Below are 20,358 nucleotides of genomic sequence, written 5' to 3'. Positions count from 1 at the left end.
ACTATTCAGGGGCACGTCATCGTAACGGAGTTTTTACAATGTTAAAACCAAGATTATGATTGCGCGCGATCGTAAAAGTCCGCATCCGAAGTCGCAGCAGTCAAAGACGAGAGAATGAAGGTGAGGACGCGCGGCGCATTTTTCAGCTTTTCAAGCCCTTTTTTCTTTAGTTGACCAAGAAGTTTTCCATTCTGGCGTGGCTGGAGCTCGTCTTTGTTATTACATGGATTGTGGTTTCGGCGCTGGCTGTTGGGTCGAATAAATATTTCTTTATTCCAGAAGTAAGACACCATAAAATTTACTTATACTTTTTTCAACATAATTTTTCTATCAGTTGAATTGATGATTGTTTTACTTGATGATCATCAATGATAATTTGGCCTTCCATAGATGAAAGACATCTCTAATATAAGATTTTCTTGACTTGAAAATTGTACTATGTTGGATGAGATCTCATTTAGTTTTTCCCATTTGATTTGTAATATTTTAGTTACTAAAGCTGTAACTAAATGTTTTTAAACTAAATTAATTTATTAGTTCTTCGCCCCACAACTTGGCTTCGCCGTGGTCCTCCTTGCTGTCCCAATCTCCGGTCTCCGCGCTTCTCGGGTAATAAAGTCTAAAAAGCTAATGAATTAGGCAATTAAAATTCCTTTTATTCGCCGATAATTCTTCCCGAATAACCTTTCTTTAGCAAAAAAGTGCTGATGCTGCCTTTTGGCACGCTTTCTTGAGCTGCTCAGGAAAAGATCAAAAAGACCAATTTCAATTGAAAATAATTGTTTCAAATTATTGTTTTTGAATCAAACAAAAGGTACTTGTGTTACCGCTACTTCCTGCGTTCTTGCTGCTTATGGTCTTGCTATTGGAGTTCAGATGGAGAAGTTCTACAGCGCTCAGAACAACCCTGTCACTTTCTTTGATACCTGGGATAGTTACTGCTCATGGATTCTTGCTGCCCCCGCTCTCTGCTTTGTTTGCTCCGTTATTATGACGATCTTGCCAAAGGGTTGACAATTTTAAGAGAGACTAAAACTCAATCTTTACTTTACTTGAAAGTCATTATTATTTTCAACCCTTTATCAGCAGCCAATTTCCTACATGACCATCAGCCAGCAAGTCGACAAATACGACATGCGAGAAGGACATCTCGATGAAGCTCAAATGACTCGATAAGAATCTTGGGAAGAATGGGTCTCTCTTGCTCTTTGCCTTGTGATATGCTTTTTTACGTGTAACTAACCAATAATATCATATTTTTTTCCTTCGCCAAAGCCAAAGTTCAACAAGAAAACAAAATATTTTTATTTGTGCATGTTGAATAAATCATATGTATATACAAATGTCTATCCGAGAACAGTTATTTCGTAGGGCAATGCAGGACAGTTAGGTAGATAAATAGGTCGTGATTGAAAAGCTCCTTCGGCCGACATCGCCTCGGAAACAGGATTTCCCGTAGAAATATCAACTAAAATTATCTTTCATACACACATAAGGGTCTCATTGTACCTCTTTCGATGGGCATGCTTCCTGAAAAACCGCCAATGACAAGAAAAGTATCCGAATCAAGCTTCTGCAGCGTTGGAAATGATCGTACATTCAGCATATCTGCTTGACCAGTCCAAACATCGTTTTCCATTATCCAAACATTTGATTTTCTAATTATCAATTAGTAATTGAGCCATAAAATTCTAACGAAATTGGTTGATTACCTATCATAGCTAGAATTTTCCAGACCGCCAACAACAACGATTTTCGCGAAATCAAGAGATAAGGCAATAGCTCGTTTTCTTATATTCGGCATATCCGGTACATATTTCGTTTGCTGCCAAAAATTATGTTTAGCGTTGAAGTCATCAACTCGATTTTGATGAGCTCCCCGGAAGAGCCGCCAAAGAGCAAGAGTCGGTGAGCTTTATAAGGAGCAAAACCTAAGAATCGAAAAGTGTGATTATCAAATAGACAGACCTCGACTGAAAATTTGTTGTCCACTTGTTGTTGCATTTTTCCAGGTAGCTGATGAGACTGGAAAATTGATTATACTCAGCGATCTTATAACTCCGTTGTTATGTGCGTAGATTTTGGTGTAGCCATCAATCAAATGAGTCGTCATTTGGTCCTCGACCTCTTGATTTGGAAAAGGAGTCGCTACAGTCGTTTTTGTCAATCCGCAGGTATTGTCGAAGTAGTAGATAAAATTGCACAAATTGGAAACGATGATTACGTTGTCTTGATGATAAAAAGTCGAGGCAAATTTAAGAGGGCAGTCGAAAGAAACCGCGGATGCTGTTTCAAATGCACCGAAAGAATTGACAAGCCAAACGCTATCGATTGGATCGTGTGCGTCGAGAATGTGGAAAGAGTCGCCTGGAGCAGGTGTTGTCGGACTAGTAGTCGTTGTGGTGGTTGTAATGGAGCTGGTGGTTGTTGTCGTTGACGTTGTTTTTGTTGATGTTGTCGCGGTTGTGTATACTTTTGGAGGGCCGAGTTTCGCGAAGCAATAAAGGTAATCAATCTCATTCGAAGACATGCCATCATCGTCGAAAATAAAGATTTTCATCTTTTTTATACAATTTGCTATTTTGTCTTTATCGTGGCCAACCGGAACCTTGACAGAAATGATAAATGCATCTGAGTCTTCTTTCCACCCTTCTGAATCTTCAGACTCGCGTATGTTGATTGAAGATATCTTCCGAACCTGCTGGAGAACATATCTTGTCACAGAACTATTGAATGGACTGGCGAATGGCATGGTAAACTCAACTTGGTACAAATTCCCAGTTTTGTCGATTATTTCGATTATTGGCAATTCAGGGGAGCCCATGGAAAGTTCGTCAAGAAAATTACTTTCGCATTGGTTTTTGAACTTAAAAACTCCCCAGTAATTTTGAGTATTCGGGATTTTCTAGGTTTCAAAATTATATTTCAGAAATATGATTGTCAACTTACATTTACAAGTTTAACTTTCGCCAAGATTCTATCTGACATAACTCCAATAATATCGATTGTTCGCATTCTCGAGGGTGGTAGTGAACAATATTCGGGAGCCTGGTATGCTTCGGAATATTCCGAAAATGTCAATAGTAGCAAAATTATATTCGAAAGCATCTTTTTGCGAAAAATTCTCTGTCTTAGCCTTAGGTCTATGAGATGATGACGATCCTTGTTACGCTGAAATTAAGATTGAGTACGTTGTTAAATCGTAGATCTAACTATTGACGATGTTAGCTTACCATGATCATTATGCGGAAGCCCTGCTCAAACATAACATCATTGATAATTAAAGATGTCTTCATTTCAAGAATAAGATCGACTTACTTTGCGCAATAACGTTAGAAAACCGTTTTCAGCCGGATGGTTTTTGCAAGAAACGCCACTAATAAAGTGTAATCTGTGTGATCACTTCACTTGCTGGCGCCATTTGAGCACCTTTTTTGAAGTAGCCATTTTTCCGACCATCAAGAACCAGACTACTGGTGCACTCTAAATGGCAATTGTTGCAATCTCATTCATTCAAGCAGAATTGGATCTCGAGTGTGTCCAAACTGCGTGCCTAAAAACATACTCGAGAAGGAACATTCAGAGTTTTTTATTCAGAAGAGAGAGAGGAAGAAATTTTCTCGAAAGAAAAGGTTTGGGTTTGGAAGGTTCCTATGAAGCTTGATTTACAGTATTGTGTACATTTAATAATAGCGATTTGATGAAACACTTGAGTGTAATAATCTCCGCTGCGGATTTGAAGCCTTTATTCACTGGTCTTTGTGCCCATTTTTCAATGAGCTGGGAGAGATGGATTTATAAGTTCGGATAAGCAGGAAATGGGCCAAGGCTCACAATAGCCAGGTGTCATTCTGTGATGATTGAGGCAAACAGTAACCCGCTGAATTGGACACACACTGACCCTGGATTGACCCTGTGTTAGCGCCCGAATGTGGCGGGATGAAAATAAACTCGAAAAATTTAAGAAAAAAAAATATAAAGAGAGAATAGAAAGATCATTTTCTTATCGAAAACTGGTGAGTCCAATTTCTTTATTGATGAAAAAACTTCAATAAATAATTATGGATGTAGGCATCAAGGAGCTTTAATAAATCTCCAAAGTTGTTCAATCCAACAAGTTCGGGCTTCCCTTATCGCACTAGCTATCTCTCCTCTTCTCATTTCTAGCGCTTCTTAGGCTGAAATGAATAAAGCGGCTTTGGGAAATTTTTGTTTTTGGTCTTGGGGATGATCCGCACAGTCCCCAGCTGCTTCTTTTTTTCGATTAAAAATTAAATCTTTGCACGAAGAAGCCAAAACGGCGCGCTGGCGCAGAATTGCCTTTTTTCTTTCTTTTTCTGTGGCTAGAGTTTTTTGTGATGCTTAGGAAGGCCTTGAGAAATTTCTCACGGTGGTTATAATACAGTGAATCAGAAGAAAGAAAGAATAAGAGATACTGAAACCGTTGTTGCCAGAAGGAGGTGCCCCTGGGCACACACGTCGCAATTTCGGCCTTACGGGCTTTATTGTGTGCCCAAAATTTATCATAGAGATCGAAAAAGCAGAAGACTAAAATGCCACCGGAAGGCGGTGTTGCCAAGAAAATGAACCTAAGGGACCAGCACCAAGGTAAACCACAGACCAAGACAAGGACCAAAACACCCTTGATTCCCCAGGGAGCGAGAGGGTTACTGTAATGAAATAGAACACGTTTCCGAAAGTGATAATTACATTGTTTTGTTTTCGCGCTGAATTTCTTTACAAGTTCGGGAATACAAAAAATGAAAGAAAAAGTTAGAAGTTGAAAATGAAACCGTTTTCAAAATAAAGAGAAAAAAATGAGAGAAGGCTTGAAATTTTCAAAACCACAAAAAGGTCAGATTGAATAAAAAGAAGGATGGAAATTTTAATCAGAATTTTAAATTGAATGTTTTTGATGGGAAGGGTGTCGCTTAATTTTGAACTTTCGCGTGAACCCTCCTAAGGGCCTCATTATAATCGGGTATTTACTGGAGCATGTCCAATTTTATAAACCCTTCTAGTTCCCTTTTTGTGGCTAAGGGGCAAGGCCGAGTTGCATAAAATTGGCTCAAGGGAGGGAAAATCAGTGAAGCGTATTGAATCGATAATAGTGAGATTTGACGGAAAAAAAGAATAAGAAAAAAATACGATTAATTTTTGATGAGCTAAACTGTGATGGACGAATGGAGTCGACCATCGTCGAGTTTATTTTCGAGTGCGTGATGAGAGAGTTGCAGGCGAGATACCAGAAATGGAAATTAGAAGCGCATATTTACAAAGGTAGATAAATTTATTTGGAGATTCGATTATAAGCGCCATTTACGGAATCTCATAAAACTGAAGGATCTCGCCAAATTTCAGAAAATTTCCATTTGTCATGAAAAACGCGATAATCGAGTGATAACTGAGAGGCCGAGTTCTATCCCATTTTTCCTTGTGAAATCTAACTCTCCGGCGCGTCTCGTCACTCCAACTCAAAAATAATTCATTTCTCCAAGAAAAAAAAGTTGAGGAAAGTTTCAAAGAGGAAATCCCCTTTTTCGCCTTTTTCTCCTTGACGCACGCGAGTCTCGCTAATCCCACCCATCCTGTATGGATTTATTGGGATAATAAAAAAAAATTCCTTCCTGAAAATTTCAAGGGATATTTTGCTAGTCAACACCTCTTTGAAGCCCACTCGTCAGGGAGTTGAGGATACTCAAGTTTGATCAATTTTGGCCTTTATACCTCAATATCCGCTTTTAAAAATTGATTTTCTTTTTGGAGATTTTTGAAATTTGGGCACGCCAGACGCCCCGTGGCGATGGAAGGTGTTCGCAGCGGGATAGATCAAGGCTTTCAGAGAGATTACTGTTTCCTTCACAGTTTTGAGAAAGAGAATTTTCCTACGGGTAAGGAATTGGTTATTTCAACAGGAAATAGAAAAGGCACCTGAGATTAAATAAAAATAAAAATTATGAAAATTTTGTTTTCAGAAAAGTAACTCATATACACTTTTAAACTAAAATTATCCTCGTGCTAGTCTGACCATCTCATGTATTATTCGAGTCGATCTGGGTAAATATATCTTCATTTTATCCAGGGAAAAGAACCATGAATTAACGTCAATTCGGGGATGTTTCCGTAACAAGAACACACTTGTTCTGAATTGATCTCGGGATTAGAATAATATACGTTGTGCATATTGTAAGTTGTATAATATACAATCTATTTTAGGCCTAAAAGCTGGGATGGAAGAATGGCACGTGCCAATTTGCTCGAATCTTCCTCAAGAAGAAGTTGGCTACCTCAAAATCGACGATGTTCTGGAGATGTGGCAGACTCTTGGCATAGAGGACGGGCTCAAGAAAACTTCGAAATTCTTCGATCAGGCGGAAGGATCGCAGACGATTTCCGTGACTAACTTGAGACATTCCCTGGACTCAGTGCTGAAGGATGTTCCTGGAGGACAGGAGCTTCTTGCGACGTACAAAACAGAAATTACATTTCTTTGGGAGCAGTTTGAGTCTGCTGTTCAGCAGGCGGAAAAAATGAAGGTAAGAAATCAAGGATGAGAATTTTTTTACTTTTTTGACAATCAAATACTAATAGTGCGAAGGGCGTCAGGGTCAAAATAAAAGTCAAAGTGCTCAGCTTTTTTTTTGAGGTTGATTTTTCGACTTGAGTTCATGATATTTTGACACGAAGAAAACAAGACGTCAGTGATCATTTTGAAAAATTTTATGAGAGAAAGAATGTTTTGCGAGAATTATTGGTGGTGGGATAATTTTGAATTGGTACAGTCAATTTATTTTATTTGAGCAAAAATTGTAAAATAAAAACTGAAAAACGGTTCGCTATCCTGCATTTATGGAACCGTTGTATAGGAGACTTCATTTATAAGTGCCATAAATCAAGGAATAAAATGTGTTTTTGAAGCAATTTATTTAATAAAATATAACATTTCTATCCCGAGTTCATTTTCCTAAAATAAGCATATCATTTTAGGAACTATGCTCAGCCGCCGAGCAGCGAAATCTGCTGATAGTCGAAGACGCAGAAGAAAATCAAACAGGGCTGAGCAACGATCACGTGCAGCTCGTCCAGAAAATCGAGTCCGAATGGAAAGAAAAATTTGACAAATCAAGAGAGCAGTTCAAATCCGAGCTAGATTTCTTAGATTCTTCCTTCAATCGGCAGGTATTAACAGTAATATTACGCAATGTTCATAAAACTTATCTTGTATGATCGCCCTCCTTTGATATTGGTATTTATATACTTTGATTGACATTTCTTACTCAAGAACCGAGTAATCGTATCACTCAATCTCAAAATCAAATAATTGGGAGAATTTCTCAAGAATCGAGCACAGCAGAAGAGAGATAATTAAAAGATAGAGCATATGATTATTTTGATCTTGGCTACAAATCTGCGTGTCATTTTTGATAATCTTGTCACTCAAAACTCTTTCTTTTTGACTCATTCTGACTTGAAGACAATGAGGAATCAAATTTGTCAAATCTAACTTTTCGCTTGAAAATTATGGCATTAGATTTTATAGCGAAAGTCGCTTATCGAGGGTAGCAACTGTATTTACAAGCGGAAATATATAACGTTGAAGGTGCTAAGCCTGAGTCAGAAGAGTTTGATACGTGGGTTAAATCTTCATTGCTCGAGCAAGAAGCAATTTTTTCTCGAGCCACTTCGAGCCAAGCCCCAGCCACGACCGACCTCGATTCGTCTTTTTACCGAAAAAATAAAGCCCAGAAATAATCGAATGAGCGAGAAATAGACAAATTTAAAAGAGAAAGAAAAAGAGAGAAAAATGGGTAAAATTTCCGTAAGAAGTGAGCATCGAGGAAAGTCGAAGTGGGCACCGCTCGAGGCGAGAGAAAAAAGACAAGCTATTTTTGACCAAAACGTAATTTTGACCAATTTCGAGATAACTCTAAATTCAATTTTTTGTAGCGCGAAAAGTACGAGGCAGAGTTAGAGCATTGCGCAGAAGTGGAAAGCAATCTGAAGCTGCACTACAAAGATGCGCAGTCGGAAGTCAAGGACCTTCGGAACAGAATCGACGAGCTTAGAGAATACTCAGACAAGGTCGATGATGAGAATAGAAGGTTGCGAAAAGAACTTGAAGAGACAAAGGAAATGGTTTTAGAGAAGACACCACAATCGTCATATTTAAAATTCATTTATAAAATTTTCTGGTAGTCTAGGAAATGATCATCCTGTACAAAGCTAATGATTTGCATAGTATTTCACAAGTTGTTTAGGAAATTGTTTAGTTAGTTACACTCAGAATATCCTCGGACTCGAAGAAATTCTATAATTCTTATCATTCAAAAACCCTGAAAAGCCAAAAACCGCTGCGATCAAAGAAGAACCCGCAGACCTCGACGCATCCTCCTTGGTCGAGCAATACGAGCGATACATCCGCGATCTGAAAGACAAGATCGACGAGCAAAACACAACCATCAACTCTCTTCGTGAAGAGCCGGAAATTCACTCCACTCCTTCGCGATTGTCTTCAAGAGTCGATCCTGATGGCGAAGAAGAATCTTCTGGAGACATTCTGGATTCGGACAATGAAGATTCTTACGAAAAGGCTTTGCAGTTTCATTTGACCTCCACTCCTGGAAAAATGGACAAGAGCTTTGCAGAAGAACTCAAGGGAAATGCAATGACGCCAAGAACTCTGAATCTGCTAAACGACCAAACTGAAAATCTCGATTCATGGGTCCAGGTGCAAGTTGAAACTTCTGAAGTCGCCCTTCAAGCAGCTCCAAAAACAACAAATTCCTCGACAGAAACAATTGTGAAGAAATATACGAGTACGGAAACCCAGGTTCTGATCAAAACCGAAGAAGAAATGCGCCAAAACGAAATGCTCTTGGAACTTGAGGATAGATTGCATTGCGCGCTGAAAGATGCAGAAAACATTGGCGCCCTGGCCCACGAAAAAGACAATGCTTTGGACGAGCTTCGTATATCTGTCGAGACTTGCACTCAGTTGGAACGAGAGCTGGATAAGTACAGACTTGAGCTGGATGAAACGAGGCAGAAGACCTTCAAAATCTTGGCTGAAAAGACCGCTCTTGAACAGAAACAAAACATCGAAGAAGTGAAAGTAAAGAATGTTCAAAATCAGATGGAAAACGTAGAAAAGAAAGTGTCAAAGCTGACCGAAGAATTGGTCCGAACGAGAGAAGAAAAAGAAAACGCCGAGAAGATGCTGAAAAACATCGAACTCGACGGAAAAATTATGGAAAAATTGAAGAACGATCTTTCGGAAGCGCAAGAAAACTATTTCTCCGAAGCTATGAAAGCCAAAACATTGACTGAAGAAGCTAAGAAGAGTGAATCCAAAATCGCCGAACTTGAAAGTCTTGTCAGCTTGGGATACGCGGAGAAAGATAGATTATCTGGCGAAATTCGCGCTCTGGCTTTGAAAGCGAATCAGAAGGAAACAACTGAAACGAAGGAAGTTGCCGAGTTGAAATCTCAAATTGCCTCGCTTCAAGAAATGAACGAAACTTTCCACAAAAACGTCACCAGCACTTCTGAAAAACTCATGCTCGAAAAGCAGGAATGCACGAAATTGCGCGGCCAAATCGCTCAATTAAACAAAACCAACAAGGAGAACTACGACCTCAAAAGTACAATCGCAAAGATGAAGACCGAACACGAAGTCACCAAGAAGACTTTGAAAGACAAAGAAACCCTCGTCGAGGCGCTGAATAAAAAGGGACGAAACAAAAACGAACTCACTAAGAAGCAAACTCAACAGCTCAGACAGACTGTATCGGAGCTCAAAATGGAGCTTGAAGCTCTCAAGTAAGTGTTGATTTATAAAATATTGCACCATCAAAGCTTCAATTTAGAAGGCTTATCTTTTAAGTTCTCACTTTATGAATTTATTTGGGGTGATTCAATCGCCCCGTAAAAATACATAATCAATGAGAATATACCATCCGAAAGAAACATCTATTTAGGGACATTTCTGCATCAAACGAGCAGTCAATGAAAAACGAGCTCGACAACATGGAAAAACAACTGCACCTCGCGATAGAACAAACAGTCGAATTGGAGGACAAGCTCCAAAAAATCATTTCCGAAAAGAGTAATCTCCTCAGTGAAAAGGAACGTGAAAACGCAAAGAAATCTGCTGAGCTTAGCCAGCTTAACGAGCAGCTGGCGAAGATATCTGAGCTCGAGAAAAGCCACCAGGTAAAATTAAAACTCCAATAGCTAAATAATAAAATCTGCTGATAACATCGTCTTTTTCTAATTGAACTTTTAGCTTATCTTGAAAGAAGAAAAAGTTAAAATGAAAGAAGCCCTCGACGAAAAAGCAAGACAGCTCTCAACTATTGAAGAAAAATACACGCGCCAAATTAACGAACTTAATTTTGAAAAAGAAATTTTGCAAGAAAACCTTGAAGTCTCCCAGCAAGACGTGGAAGATCTCGAAGAAAAGCTTAAGAAAAGCAAAGAAATTAAACCTACAATAACAACCGTTATTACTGAAACAACGGAGATTATCAAGTCAAAGCCAAAAATGTAAGTCATTTTCAGCCTTCCTTACTTCAATCAGACTTCTAGTAACAACGGAACCTACCTAAAAGTGGAATTCGAAAAAGACTCCTCCGAGTCCGAATCCGACGAATCAGCCGATCAGAGCATAATTATTGAACTACAGAAAGAAAACCAAGAGCTGCGGGAGCAAATTCGCAATCTCGAGAAAATCCAGGAAACAAACGATAGATTGAGATTGACCTCAAGCGACACGCCCGATTGTGACGACTCGAATAGCGTTTCTAGCTCTATCATCGCGGTAAATACGAGGCTAAAAAGTCTGTTTCTAAACAGCTGTTTTAGTACTCTCCATCGATGAACCAGTTGAGACTGGTCGACTCCAACCGATTATCGACCAGTTCTACCAACAACACAACAACGCAGCACAAGTCGACGCTGTTCAAAGTCGCGGAGATGCGTGCCCAACTCGGCTTGCCACCCATCGCCGATCAACAAGTAGCGACGCTGGAGAATGAAAATATCGAATTGACGAGCAAGCTGAGGAAAACACGAATAATGCTCAACGACAATACCAACAGGTTCAACGCTACATTACTAATTGAAATCTTTACCAATCATAATAGGCTGCGAGATATGTACAGAAAACTGAACAAATCCGAAGTGCTGATCCAAAACCTATACATGGAAAACTCCCGGCTCATGCGCGCGATGAAAGCTTCCTTCTCGCCCTGCGCATCGCCAGAAGAGCAGGGTTCGGTAATTTGAGCTCAAGCTAAAACTCATTTTGGCTAGACGCTCAAATTTCCTCAAATTGAGAACTCAAAGTGACTTGAGAAATCATTTTGAGAAGATTTGAGAGTTTTGGGAGTTTTGAGTTTTTGAGAGATTTGAGAGTTTTGAGTTTTCAAAACTCAAATTAAGCGAGCGCTTCCTTGTTTGGCTCATGGATCGCCAGAATTGATTTCTCATGTGAGCTCTCATCTCTGAGTTCTCAAAACTCAAATTAAAAAACGTGAGTCTCAAGCTTTATTTTCTTGAGTTTTAGCGTGAGCTCAAATTACCGAACCCTGCAGAAGAGACAAAAGCCTGAATCCTAACACCACTATATTTTTTCTCACCTTCACTACTATCTATTTAAATATTTTGGGTGTTCTTCTTTTTTTTCCCGAAAAGTTCCACTGCGTTTAACTGATCACTGCTCTGCTCTGTAATAAAGCCTGTTTTACCACTGTAACTATTGAAAACAAAACACACAAGAGAAAGCGTTTTGGCCCTAACATTTTTATTGACGAAATCGTTGTTGTTTCCGAAATCAAGATAAAAAAAAAACTAAATCCTCTCTATAAGTCGTTAAAAAGGGTTCAATAAAGACCTTGAGAGTTTTTTTTTCAACACAAATGGAAAAAAAACTTTTCGCGGTCCCTACCGAAAAAGGGTTTAAAATAATGTTCATTGCAAAAAGAATAAAGGAAAAGTAAAAATGAAGTGAAAGTGCAGCACCGATGAAAGTTGGTTTTGATTTTTACAAAGCGCGTAAAAGTCGTATTTGCAAGACGAATGGAACTGGTGTTTGTATTTTTTTCGCTGTTTTTTTGTGTGTTTCGCTAAATCGCGCGCAGCGGATTTCTTCTCAGCAAGAATCATTCAGTTGTTGTTGGCAGTATTAATGTTGCAGTTATAGGAACGAGCAGGTAAAAATACAAGGTTAGATTTTTTTTCGTTATTTTTATATTTCGCTAAAGTATTCGCGCGTTTGCGGCTCAATCTGTCAAAAATTGGAGTTTTATTTCGCGGTCTGCGTCGTGCAACTAGCAAGCTATGCACTAGAAAAAAAGGGCTCGTATTGCACGGTAGTCGAGTTCACTTGGCAGTGTCTACGCCCGGGGCGCGTTAAAAGACATATTTTGGCGTAAAATTATAAACTAAGTTATTATTTTTTTTTGAGTTGTCGGTAATCAGTAATTTTTAGCGTGAAAATGAAAGAAAAATGCAAGAAAAGCGGCAAGTTAAAAGGTCAGCACTGCGGTGTTTGGGGTTCTTGTTCTTTTTTTTATGTTTGTTTTGAAATTTTGTCGGAGAACGAAGCGTCGACTCCAAGCAAAGTATTTTTTTGCTGAATGAAAGCATTTTTGGGTTTTGTTTGAAATTTGTCATGTTATAAGGAGAGATCGAGGTCGCGCATGAATTCCTGGAATTCGAGCAAGTCGGCGATCTCCTGCTCGCGTGGAGTGAGCTCCGGCTGCAGCCTCAGCTAAATTGGATTTTGATGGTTTGATCGGCGACTGGTGAAGAGAAGCGAGCGTGTGCCCGCGCGCATTCCGCTCTCGCCGCTTGGCGCTAACGAAACGCTGAATTGTCAGCGATTCCGTCTTGCATCCTTCGTGGAATGAACAACCCTGGAAGAATGAGAAACTCAACTCTATTAAAAGAGGAGTTTCAATCAACTTCCTGGGTTTCCACTGAAGAAATTGCCATCACAACATATGAACGCGTCTCCAATATCCGATACATCGCCCTTTAATTTGTCTTGACCCTAGGCTGGCACTGCGTTTAACTGTGCCCCGGAGGAGTGGCCTAAATAAGCCCCTCGACTCACGAAGCACTACGCGACACCACCACCTTAGGTGAAAACAGGCGGGAAATCAAGAATATCGAGCTCAGTGCGTCATTTTTGTTGATTTGTGATCAGCGGCGATGAGAATGCGCGTCGAGCTAAAAATACAGATTTCGCGCAATTTTATGAATCTTTACAACGATGAGTTTACCTCCTGCATGGAGTCCAAGAGCTCTTGCTCCTGCTGACGGCGGGAGACCTGATTCCGGCGAGTGTTGGAACGCGCTCGGCGGGAGAGCGGCTCCGAATCACCGTATGGATCAGGATTGTAGCGTTGCATCATCCGAGCTCGGATGTCATTATAGCCAAGGACTGCTAGTGCCAGTTGAGTGAAGCTAAACAATTTCATTGTTGCTTGCCTCTTTCCCCCACTGCCCTGCTTTTATACCCCAGAACCGGGCTAGATTGACGAGCGAGCGCCACTGAAGGAGGCACCACGGAGCTGAAAAATGGGGAGACAACGATCTGAGCGCAGCGAGTCATGAAGGCGGAGGTTATTCGGTGATATCCCCGATTTAAAACTATCCCTGCTAAAAGAACTCTCAAGCAACTTTATTCGTTTTGAATACTTGCAATCAAGGAGGAGAATCAGGAACTGTAGGTTCGAGTGTCATTTATTTCGAAAATTGAAGATTCGGGTTTAAAGTACAAAGAAAATCTAACTAAAGGAAAATTCTATGTGTTTGATGGAACAACAGGACGTTTGTCTTTGATTCTTGCTTCCCAGGCTTTATACTCCGGCAGATCTTCGACCAGATCACCAAGAATGTGGTCCCGCAGATAATTTAATTTATTTTCTAAATTCGTGTTCACCCATGGAGTCTTTTTCTGTGGATTCCACTTTAGCTTGTTGGCATTAATGAATCTGTTGACACCGGCAGCGATGAACGTCAATCCTTCGCCCATCATACAAACACCCTAAATTCAATTCACTTTCAATCGAACTAATAAATCTCTTACTGTCGGTGGTTCGTCTGGTGCTGCGAGGCCAGCTTTCGTTCGAATAATGCCAGTGAAAAGGACATCTTCGAGCTTGAATCCTTTAGGATCAGTTTTTTCCGCTGCCTGGAGAATCTTCATCGCTGTCTCACGACTCATCAGATTACACGGGCCAGTGCAAAACTCAGGAAGCCAGTGGCCAGATGCCCACTGCTCGATTGTGACATTGTATTTGCCCCATCGGTAGGGTCGGGCATGAGAACCTTTGTACGCCAGGCAAGACAAATCAACCTAAATATTTTAAAACATTCCAGCGTACATTTCCTACCGATTTCTCTTTGACAAAGTTTGCTAGCTTCGCATAGCTCAGCATTGTGTCATCATCGTGGAAGATGAAGTAGTGCGGAGCTGCTGGTCCGTCGCAAACATTCTTGATGTATTCGTAACCTATTGTAATATAATTTAATTAAAGTTGTTCAAATGCATTTGCAGTCAATGAAGCATTAACAACTTTATTGAACCCTACCTGTCAAGGTCTTGAGAGGTAGATTCTCATAAGTATCAATAAAATCGCCAACAATAATATCTCCATGTTCTTTAATTTCATCCTCGATTCTCTTCGTGAGTTCAGGATCTTCATTGCTGCTTTGCTTCCCAAGAATAAATCGTACCGGGACATGCATTACGTGATTCAAGGGGTTTGCATTTTGAGGGTAGAATTTGTCTTGTAGATTTGTGTAAATACGGATAAATCTGCGAATTTTCTCGTTTTGTCGAGCACTTTTGATGAGCGAGAAGATAGAGTAATTTGCAGAGCAAGGAGGCGCGTGAACGAGCCCAACCGACCAAGGATCTGAGACAGGACGATCTTTGATATACAGATCCGGCAGATTATACGTCATTCTGTTCGTCGGTTTTAAATCCATCGCCCATTCGTGAAAGTGCTCACTGAAATTGTAAAAGTTCCAATCCATGTAAGGAAGAGTAACAAGAGCTTTTGTCCGCTGCGGTTTATCGTTGTACATAAGTCCACTGATACCCGCTCGATTGCGTTGAAATCCTGTAATTTCCTGCGCGACTGGAAAGTTCCTGTTGGGTACGGAGAACTTCATCAACTTCTGAGTTGTATCTCCACGCATGAAGATTTTGTTTCCACAATAAGGAACCGACGCTTCTGAATGAATCTTTCCAAAGCAGAGGATTCCTTCGTTCTCGTCTCTTTCATTTCCTAAAAACACAAGATATTTCTACTTTTCTGCAGCACTGAAGAGTACGCAGTGCCGAAAAGCATCTCAGTCCTTGACTGAGAAAACAAGATGAAACACAGGACTTTTTTCGATGTTAAAATTTTGTCTTACATTTGTCTACATACCAATTTTTCTGGAGACATTTCTAATGGTATCAAAGTTAACCAAGTCTGTGTCTTTCAAAAACACATGTCCAGTATTCGGCCCCGTAAATTGATCTTTTGCAGCGTATTCCAGCGATTTGAGGAACATTTCTTCATCATATTTGGCAGACATGTTCTGATTCTGTTCCCAAATCATTTCATCGCAACTGACATCGTTAAACTTCGCATCGTAGCCATCACTCTCCACAAGAACTAAGTCCTCATTCTTACTGGCTTCTTTTCTTGTGCTTGGAGTTTCCACAGTGAAGAATTTTATACGCGGTAGAATCGATGTCATCGGAGTACTGGGATCATCGTGTTCTTCTCTCCACATTTCAGTGTACTCTCGAATGGTGTTTCTTCTAATTGAGCATGATGGCGGCGATCTTAGGTTTATCATGAAAAATGAATTTCTTGCAGTAACAAAACCTGTAGTAAACATTGAGTTCTGTCATATTCATTTGTGATTGAAAATGAGGAATTGCATTTTTCTTGAATAAGCGATCAATCATCGCATTTTGTTTATCCTTGAAATTTATATTTGAATTTCCAATATGTTCTTTTAGCTGAGATATTCTTTGTGGAACAGCTCTACGCATGTTTTGCTCATCCTTTTCTCTCTGAAGATCGATTTTTAAAATTTGCTGGACTTCATTTTCTTCCTTCTTTGTAATGGGTGGTTCCGGTGATGCTGCATTCACTTTTTCTAAACAAATTGAAATACTGTTGCGATGGGCATGGTTTAATTTCTTGATTTATGTTGAATCTAATATGATATCATAAAAGAAAAAAATATATTATTACATTTTCAATTGAATGAAAAAACCATCCGATATCGTCAATACGGTATCGTCAATGCCCTTTTTTCCCTATCGGAGATCTGACCTTCTTACCGATTGAGAAAAATGGCAATTCGTATATAAATTATGTATTATAAGATAATTTATTCGTTTTCAACGCCGCCTTACCATTGATGCTCGATTGATGCTCAACCAAAAATATCCTGTTCAGTGCGCCTTGATTCCACAAAATTTTTACGATGATGATGGCAGCGAACATCAGGCCAGTCCTTCTTCGTCGTCCCATGATTTATATTTTCTTCAATTAATGTATTCTAATCAAATCATTCCTCGCGCAACCATTCTCTCAGAATCGATTATGATAATTTTCTCTGATTCACTTAACGGCGGATACAAATCTTATATTTAGCTCCCTTTACCTAGTTAGAACTAGAATTTCTCTGAGATAAGCCCTCCAGGCAAATTTCGCTGGCTTATAGCTGCAGCAATATCAATATTTCTATTATCAGAGCCCGGATCAAACCGCGGATAATTTTGGATTTTAGCGAAATTCGTCTAGTTCAAATTTCTTTACTTTTCAAAATCAGTATGAAGTTGGATATTGACTCGAGAAAAGCGTTCAATTTTGATGTTCGCAAAGCGTGTCAAGCAAGAAATAGATAAGATAGCTCTTTATTTCCTGTAAGTCAAGTTCGTTTAAGAATAGAGCGACGAATAAAAAGAATGAAAAGATAATTAAAATAAGCACTCAGAGCCGAAATTTGAATAAAATGTCACATATTGATAATGAAACTACATCAGGCACAGTGGATTCGAATCAGGCACTTGATAATTTCCACGTGTCATTTCAGAACGAGTATCAAATAAAATGAATCAAGCAAGAAGAAGCTTCAAACGAAAAGAAACGTATTCGAACAAACTTCAGAGAATCGTAAAATTTCAAAAATAAAATTTTATTGGAAGAACATACCAATGGTATTTGTTGATCAGTGAATTAAAAAGTACCAAGGTGCTTTCGTTTCAAGGCTTTGAAACTCTCGCGAACAGTCTTGAGCAAGTTGCAGTCTGAAAAATGGTGGCTCTTCTTCGAGAGCTTTCCCACTCGTCTACTCTTCTTGTTTCGCTGAACTTCGAGTTCGATTCGATCGAGCCAAAGTCTGCGAGTGTGTCTGTCCTTGAAGCGGATGGTGAAGACGTTATCCAAAGCTTGAATTTCCAGTCCTCCTTTGCCAGCATCCTTGAGTCTGATCTCTCGTACCCGGGCGATTTTCAAGTTGACCAGGAGGGGCATGGATGGGGAGATGGCGCCGGAAATGTCCTGGAAAACTAGAAGTTCTTGTTCCAGCGCAACGCGGACCCTGGTCCACTCCTCCGAATCAGCCTCCTGGTTGTGTCGTTTGAGGTATGCTAAAGAAGATGGATTAGAACTGATGATTAGGCAGCAAGTCACCACCCGGATGTAAAATCAGCCAAGATGCGCGCGGAAAATAATGAAAATGAGCGTGGCACTGGTCCTCCCTCAGTTTCATTTTTTACGATTTCTGATTCCGTTTGAGACTTACCAACGCACTCGTAGAAACGGCTTGAGCTGGAGACTTTTCTCGTGAGCTTCTTCCTTCTTGGCTTGCCGGTTGTTTCTGGTTGATTCTGGCAGAGTTCGATGTCGGATAGAATTTCGACGGAGCCAGTCATGGAGGATCGTTTTAGTGGAACAACTCTGATATCTTCAGCTTCTTGGAAGCTTTTGGAAAGAAGCTTGCGTGAGTACATTCTTTTTGTTTTGTAATAATTTGAATTCTGAGTTCGAAGTTGAAAGATCGGGGTTATATCCGGCTGTCAAGAAAAGCGACGCTAGAGGGCGAAGAAGGGAGCAGATCTCTTGACAGGTGTCGACGCGTGATACTCTGGAAGTTTCACTTTCTTATCGGAAACGCGATCACGGAAGGAAATCTACGATGGGTAGCTAATTTGTACGCGTTGGCCCTCGATTTCATGCTGAGAATCGTGAGTGTATAAAATGATTCCATACTGTCTTCTTTCTGAGAAACGGACTGTATATGATTTAAGGAAAGTATTCACTTAAAATTTGGGTTTAATGAAATCAGTCTCTCTGAAATTTTCGCTATAAAATAAAATTGACAGTCTGAGTTTCTTTTCGCAATATTTTTTTTCAAAAACAGGTCTCAAAATGTTTCTGCGATCGTTTCCTCGATCAAAGTTGTACGAATATTTTTGATATGAAGATAATTTCAATGGCAATTTGCGCTGCTTTCGGTATTTCTTCTATTTTAAATAATATTATATTATCAAGAGAAGTTTCAATTTACGAATTCCGTAGAAAAACTTCTTCACTTTTGTTGAAGAGTCAAGTTGGAACAACCATCATAATCACGACAATCTGTGCTAAAGAGCGGCTCTAGCAAAGCCAATCAAAGAAACCTATCACTGATCTACTTGATCTGAAGAACATCTGCGGGGTTACATTTGGAACATCTCAAATAATTACCTGAATAGTCTTCTTTGCTGATAATTATGGAATAACATGCCCTGCGTTGCGATAAGAACTTACTTAACAATACTTGGCTTACATGAAATTATTCAATTTTACGTAAACCCGCAAGACTTGATGGACTTAATCAAAGTGGCTTTATTAAAAAAAGAGAATTGGTATCTGGTCTACAGATTATAATTGGAGAAAATGCCAAGTAAAAAGATTAAACAGGCTTGAAAAAAAATAATCGTTCATTTTTTTGCTCGAGATGTCCCGAAAATATATTTTTTTTGTTGAAAATGAAAAATACGCGCATGCTATGGAAGCAAGCTAATGCGAAAGTGGGAATGCATAGTTATTTTTGTTGTTTTAGCAAAGACATTTTCTTGACAAAATCTGGTTAGGTTGAAAACGATGGAATTCCAAAACATGATTAAAATACTGGTGAGTCTTAAAGTTATAACTCGAGATAAATATATATTATGAACAAGAAAGTAAAGCAGTCGCATATGTACAGCACGTTCAAGATGGTCATTTTCTCGACTCAAAAAATGCAAATGGCAGAGGGGAAGAGTTTCTTTTCACAGAGGGATTTTCTGGGGAAGAGGGGAGTCGAAAAAATGTTGTTTATTAGAGGCGATCTATCATTTGTGTCACGGCTTTTTTTGGGTTGAAGAAAGTACCGAGGGTAACGCCGAAAACAGACGTATCTAACTGAGGTTCACAAATATACTTCTTCATCCCTTCCTAAAGTTCCTCCTTCTTCGACTGGAATGATGCACCAAATGGTGTCGCCGAAGTGAGCACCTCGCTCTGTTACAAGACTCCATCGCGATTCGTAGAGTCCGGACTCTTCTGGAGACATCATATTGACGGAAACTACACAAGATTGTTTGCAATGTATGATAGACTGCTATTGAAAAGCACTGGTACACACCTTGAGTTGTCTCGCCAGCTTGAAGTTGCGGAACTTCGACTGAGTTAGGGCCAGCTAGCTTGTGTCCGGTAATGTATTCGAGGCGACATCCTGCTGGCCATGGGGAAAGTCCGCAGTTTTCTTAAACAAAAATTATTCATCGAAAAATGAAAAGAGAGACGATATAAATCAATCGGCGGTAGAATATATAATAATTAAAATATGAAATGTATATTATATATACAGTATATAGAATAAATTACGGATCGTCCAGGTCTTTGTGAATTCTGTAGATGGAGGTACAGACTGCCCCTCGCCGATTGTGACATCATCGATGAATTTCGCGTTAGGAAGGGAAACGGCACCGCCATATTCGAACCAAGCGTTGAGCGCGGCTTGAAGATTCCAGTTGAAGGACTCGAGGTAGAACGCTGCGCTGTCCTGATTAGCACCCTTTTGAATGATTTCGAGAGTTTATCTACGAAATTTGACTTTAGAATGTTGAAATGAACAATTTACTTATTAATTCTCATGAAACCCTTTCCTGTATAAGCTCGCAAAATCTGTTGATCAAAATATCATGATCATCCGCTTGTATCTGCTGGAAGCGAAAGAGAAGATCGGCAACATCGGTACTCGCCATAGTCACTACGCTTATTGCTTTCTGAATTCGGCGGGTTTTAATTT

The 20,358-nt window shown here is 39.6% G+C and overlaps 4 protein-coding genes and 3 long non-coding RNA genes across 7 annotated transcripts; 2 read left to right on the top strand and 5 right to left on the bottom strand.

The window, feature by feature from the left end:
• Nucleotides 1-25: 25 nt before the first annotated feature.
• LOC145697480 (uncharacterized) lies at nucleotides 26-1,337 on the top strand. Its single transcript, XR_014133881.1, has 5 exons — nucleotides 26-120; nucleotides 171-281; nucleotides 538-609; nucleotides 695-738; nucleotides 810-1,337. It is a non-coding gene; the product is annotated as an uncharacterized LOC145697480 (long non-coding RNA).
• Nucleotides 1,318-1,655, bottom strand: LOC145697479 (uncharacterized). Its single transcript, XR_014133880.1, has 2 exons — nucleotides 1,510-1,655; nucleotides 1,318-1,468 (listed from the first exon to the last, which is right to left on the bottom strand). It is a non-coding gene; the product is annotated as an uncharacterized LOC145697479 (long non-coding RNA).
• A 299-nt stretch (nucleotides 1,656-1,954) lies between these two features.
• LOC145698343 (uncharacterized) lies at nucleotides 1,955-3,242 on the bottom strand. The gene is made up of 3 exons (XM_081775542.1): nucleotides 3,234-3,242; nucleotides 2,950-3,171; nucleotides 1,955-2,905 (listed from the first exon to the last, which is right to left on the bottom strand). The coding sequence occupies exons 1-3, from the start codon at nucleotides 3,240-3,242 to the stop codon at nucleotides 1,955-1,957; spliced, it is 1,182 nt and encodes a 393-aa protein (XP_081631668.1).
• Nucleotides 3,243-4,384: 1,142 nt separating this feature from the next.
• On the top strand, nucleotides 4,385-11,755 carry LOC145698342 (uncharacterized). The gene is made up of 11 exons (XM_081775541.1): nucleotides 4,385-4,608; nucleotides 6,217-6,536; nucleotides 6,988-7,179; nucleotides 7,948-8,136; nucleotides 8,342-9,819; nucleotides 9,978-10,212; nucleotides 10,286-10,545; nucleotides 10,588-10,819; nucleotides 10,864-11,099; nucleotides 11,145-11,268; nucleotides 11,600-11,755. Exons 1-11 carry the CDS (start codon nucleotides 4,554-4,556, stop codon nucleotides 11,609-11,611), a joined length of 3,333 nt encoding a protein of 1,110 aa, XP_081631667.1. The 5' UTR covers nucleotides 4,385-4,553; the 3' UTR covers nucleotides 11,612-11,755.
• A 37-nt stretch (nucleotides 11,756-11,792) lies between these two features.
• LOC145700065 (uncharacterized) lies at nucleotides 11,793-13,492 on the bottom strand. The gene is made up of 2 exons (XR_014134140.1): nucleotides 13,287-13,492; nucleotides 11,793-12,772 (listed from the first exon to the last, which is right to left on the bottom strand). It is a non-coding gene; the product is annotated as an uncharacterized LOC145700065 (long non-coding RNA).
• Nucleotides 13,493-13,775: 283 nt separating this feature from the next.
• LOC145700041 (uncharacterized) lies at nucleotides 13,776-16,672 on the bottom strand. Its single transcript, XM_081777299.1, has 7 exons — nucleotides 16,433-16,672; nucleotides 15,894-16,170; nucleotides 15,447-15,850; nucleotides 14,601-15,302; nucleotides 14,403-14,521; nucleotides 14,096-14,365; nucleotides 13,776-14,053 (listed from the first exon to the last, which is right to left on the bottom strand). The coding sequence occupies exons 1-7, from the start codon at nucleotides 16,548-16,550 to the stop codon at nucleotides 13,811-13,813; spliced, it is 2,133 nt and encodes a 710-aa protein (XP_081633425.1). The 5' UTR covers nucleotides 16,551-16,672; the 3' UTR covers nucleotides 13,776-13,810.
• A 2,215-nt stretch (nucleotides 16,673-18,887) lies between these two features.
• LOC145700060 (protein ILRUN-like) lies at nucleotides 18,888-20,337 on the bottom strand. Its single transcript, XM_081777324.1, has 5 exons — nucleotides 20,218-20,337; nucleotides 19,935-20,126; nucleotides 19,693-19,812; nucleotides 19,505-19,634; nucleotides 18,888-19,416 (listed from the first exon to the last, which is right to left on the bottom strand). The coding sequence occupies exons 1-5, from the start codon at nucleotides 20,312-20,314 to the stop codon at nucleotides 19,386-19,388; spliced, it is 570 nt and encodes a 189-aa protein (XP_081633450.1). The 5' UTR covers nucleotides 20,315-20,337; the 3' UTR covers nucleotides 18,888-19,385.
• Between the last annotated feature and the right edge of the window lie 21 nt (nucleotides 20,338-20,358).

The sequence above is a fragment of the Oikopleura dioica genome, chromosome 2, assembly GCF_907165135.1.
Source record: "Oikopleura dioica chromosome 2, OKI2018_I68_1.0, whole genome shotgun sequence".
Taxonomy (NCBI): Eukaryota; Metazoa; Chordata; class Appendicularia; order Copelata; family Oikopleuridae; genus Oikopleura; species Oikopleura dioica.
Note: the sequence above shows the minus strand (reverse complement) of the source record. Positions and strands in the feature narration are given on the sequence as shown.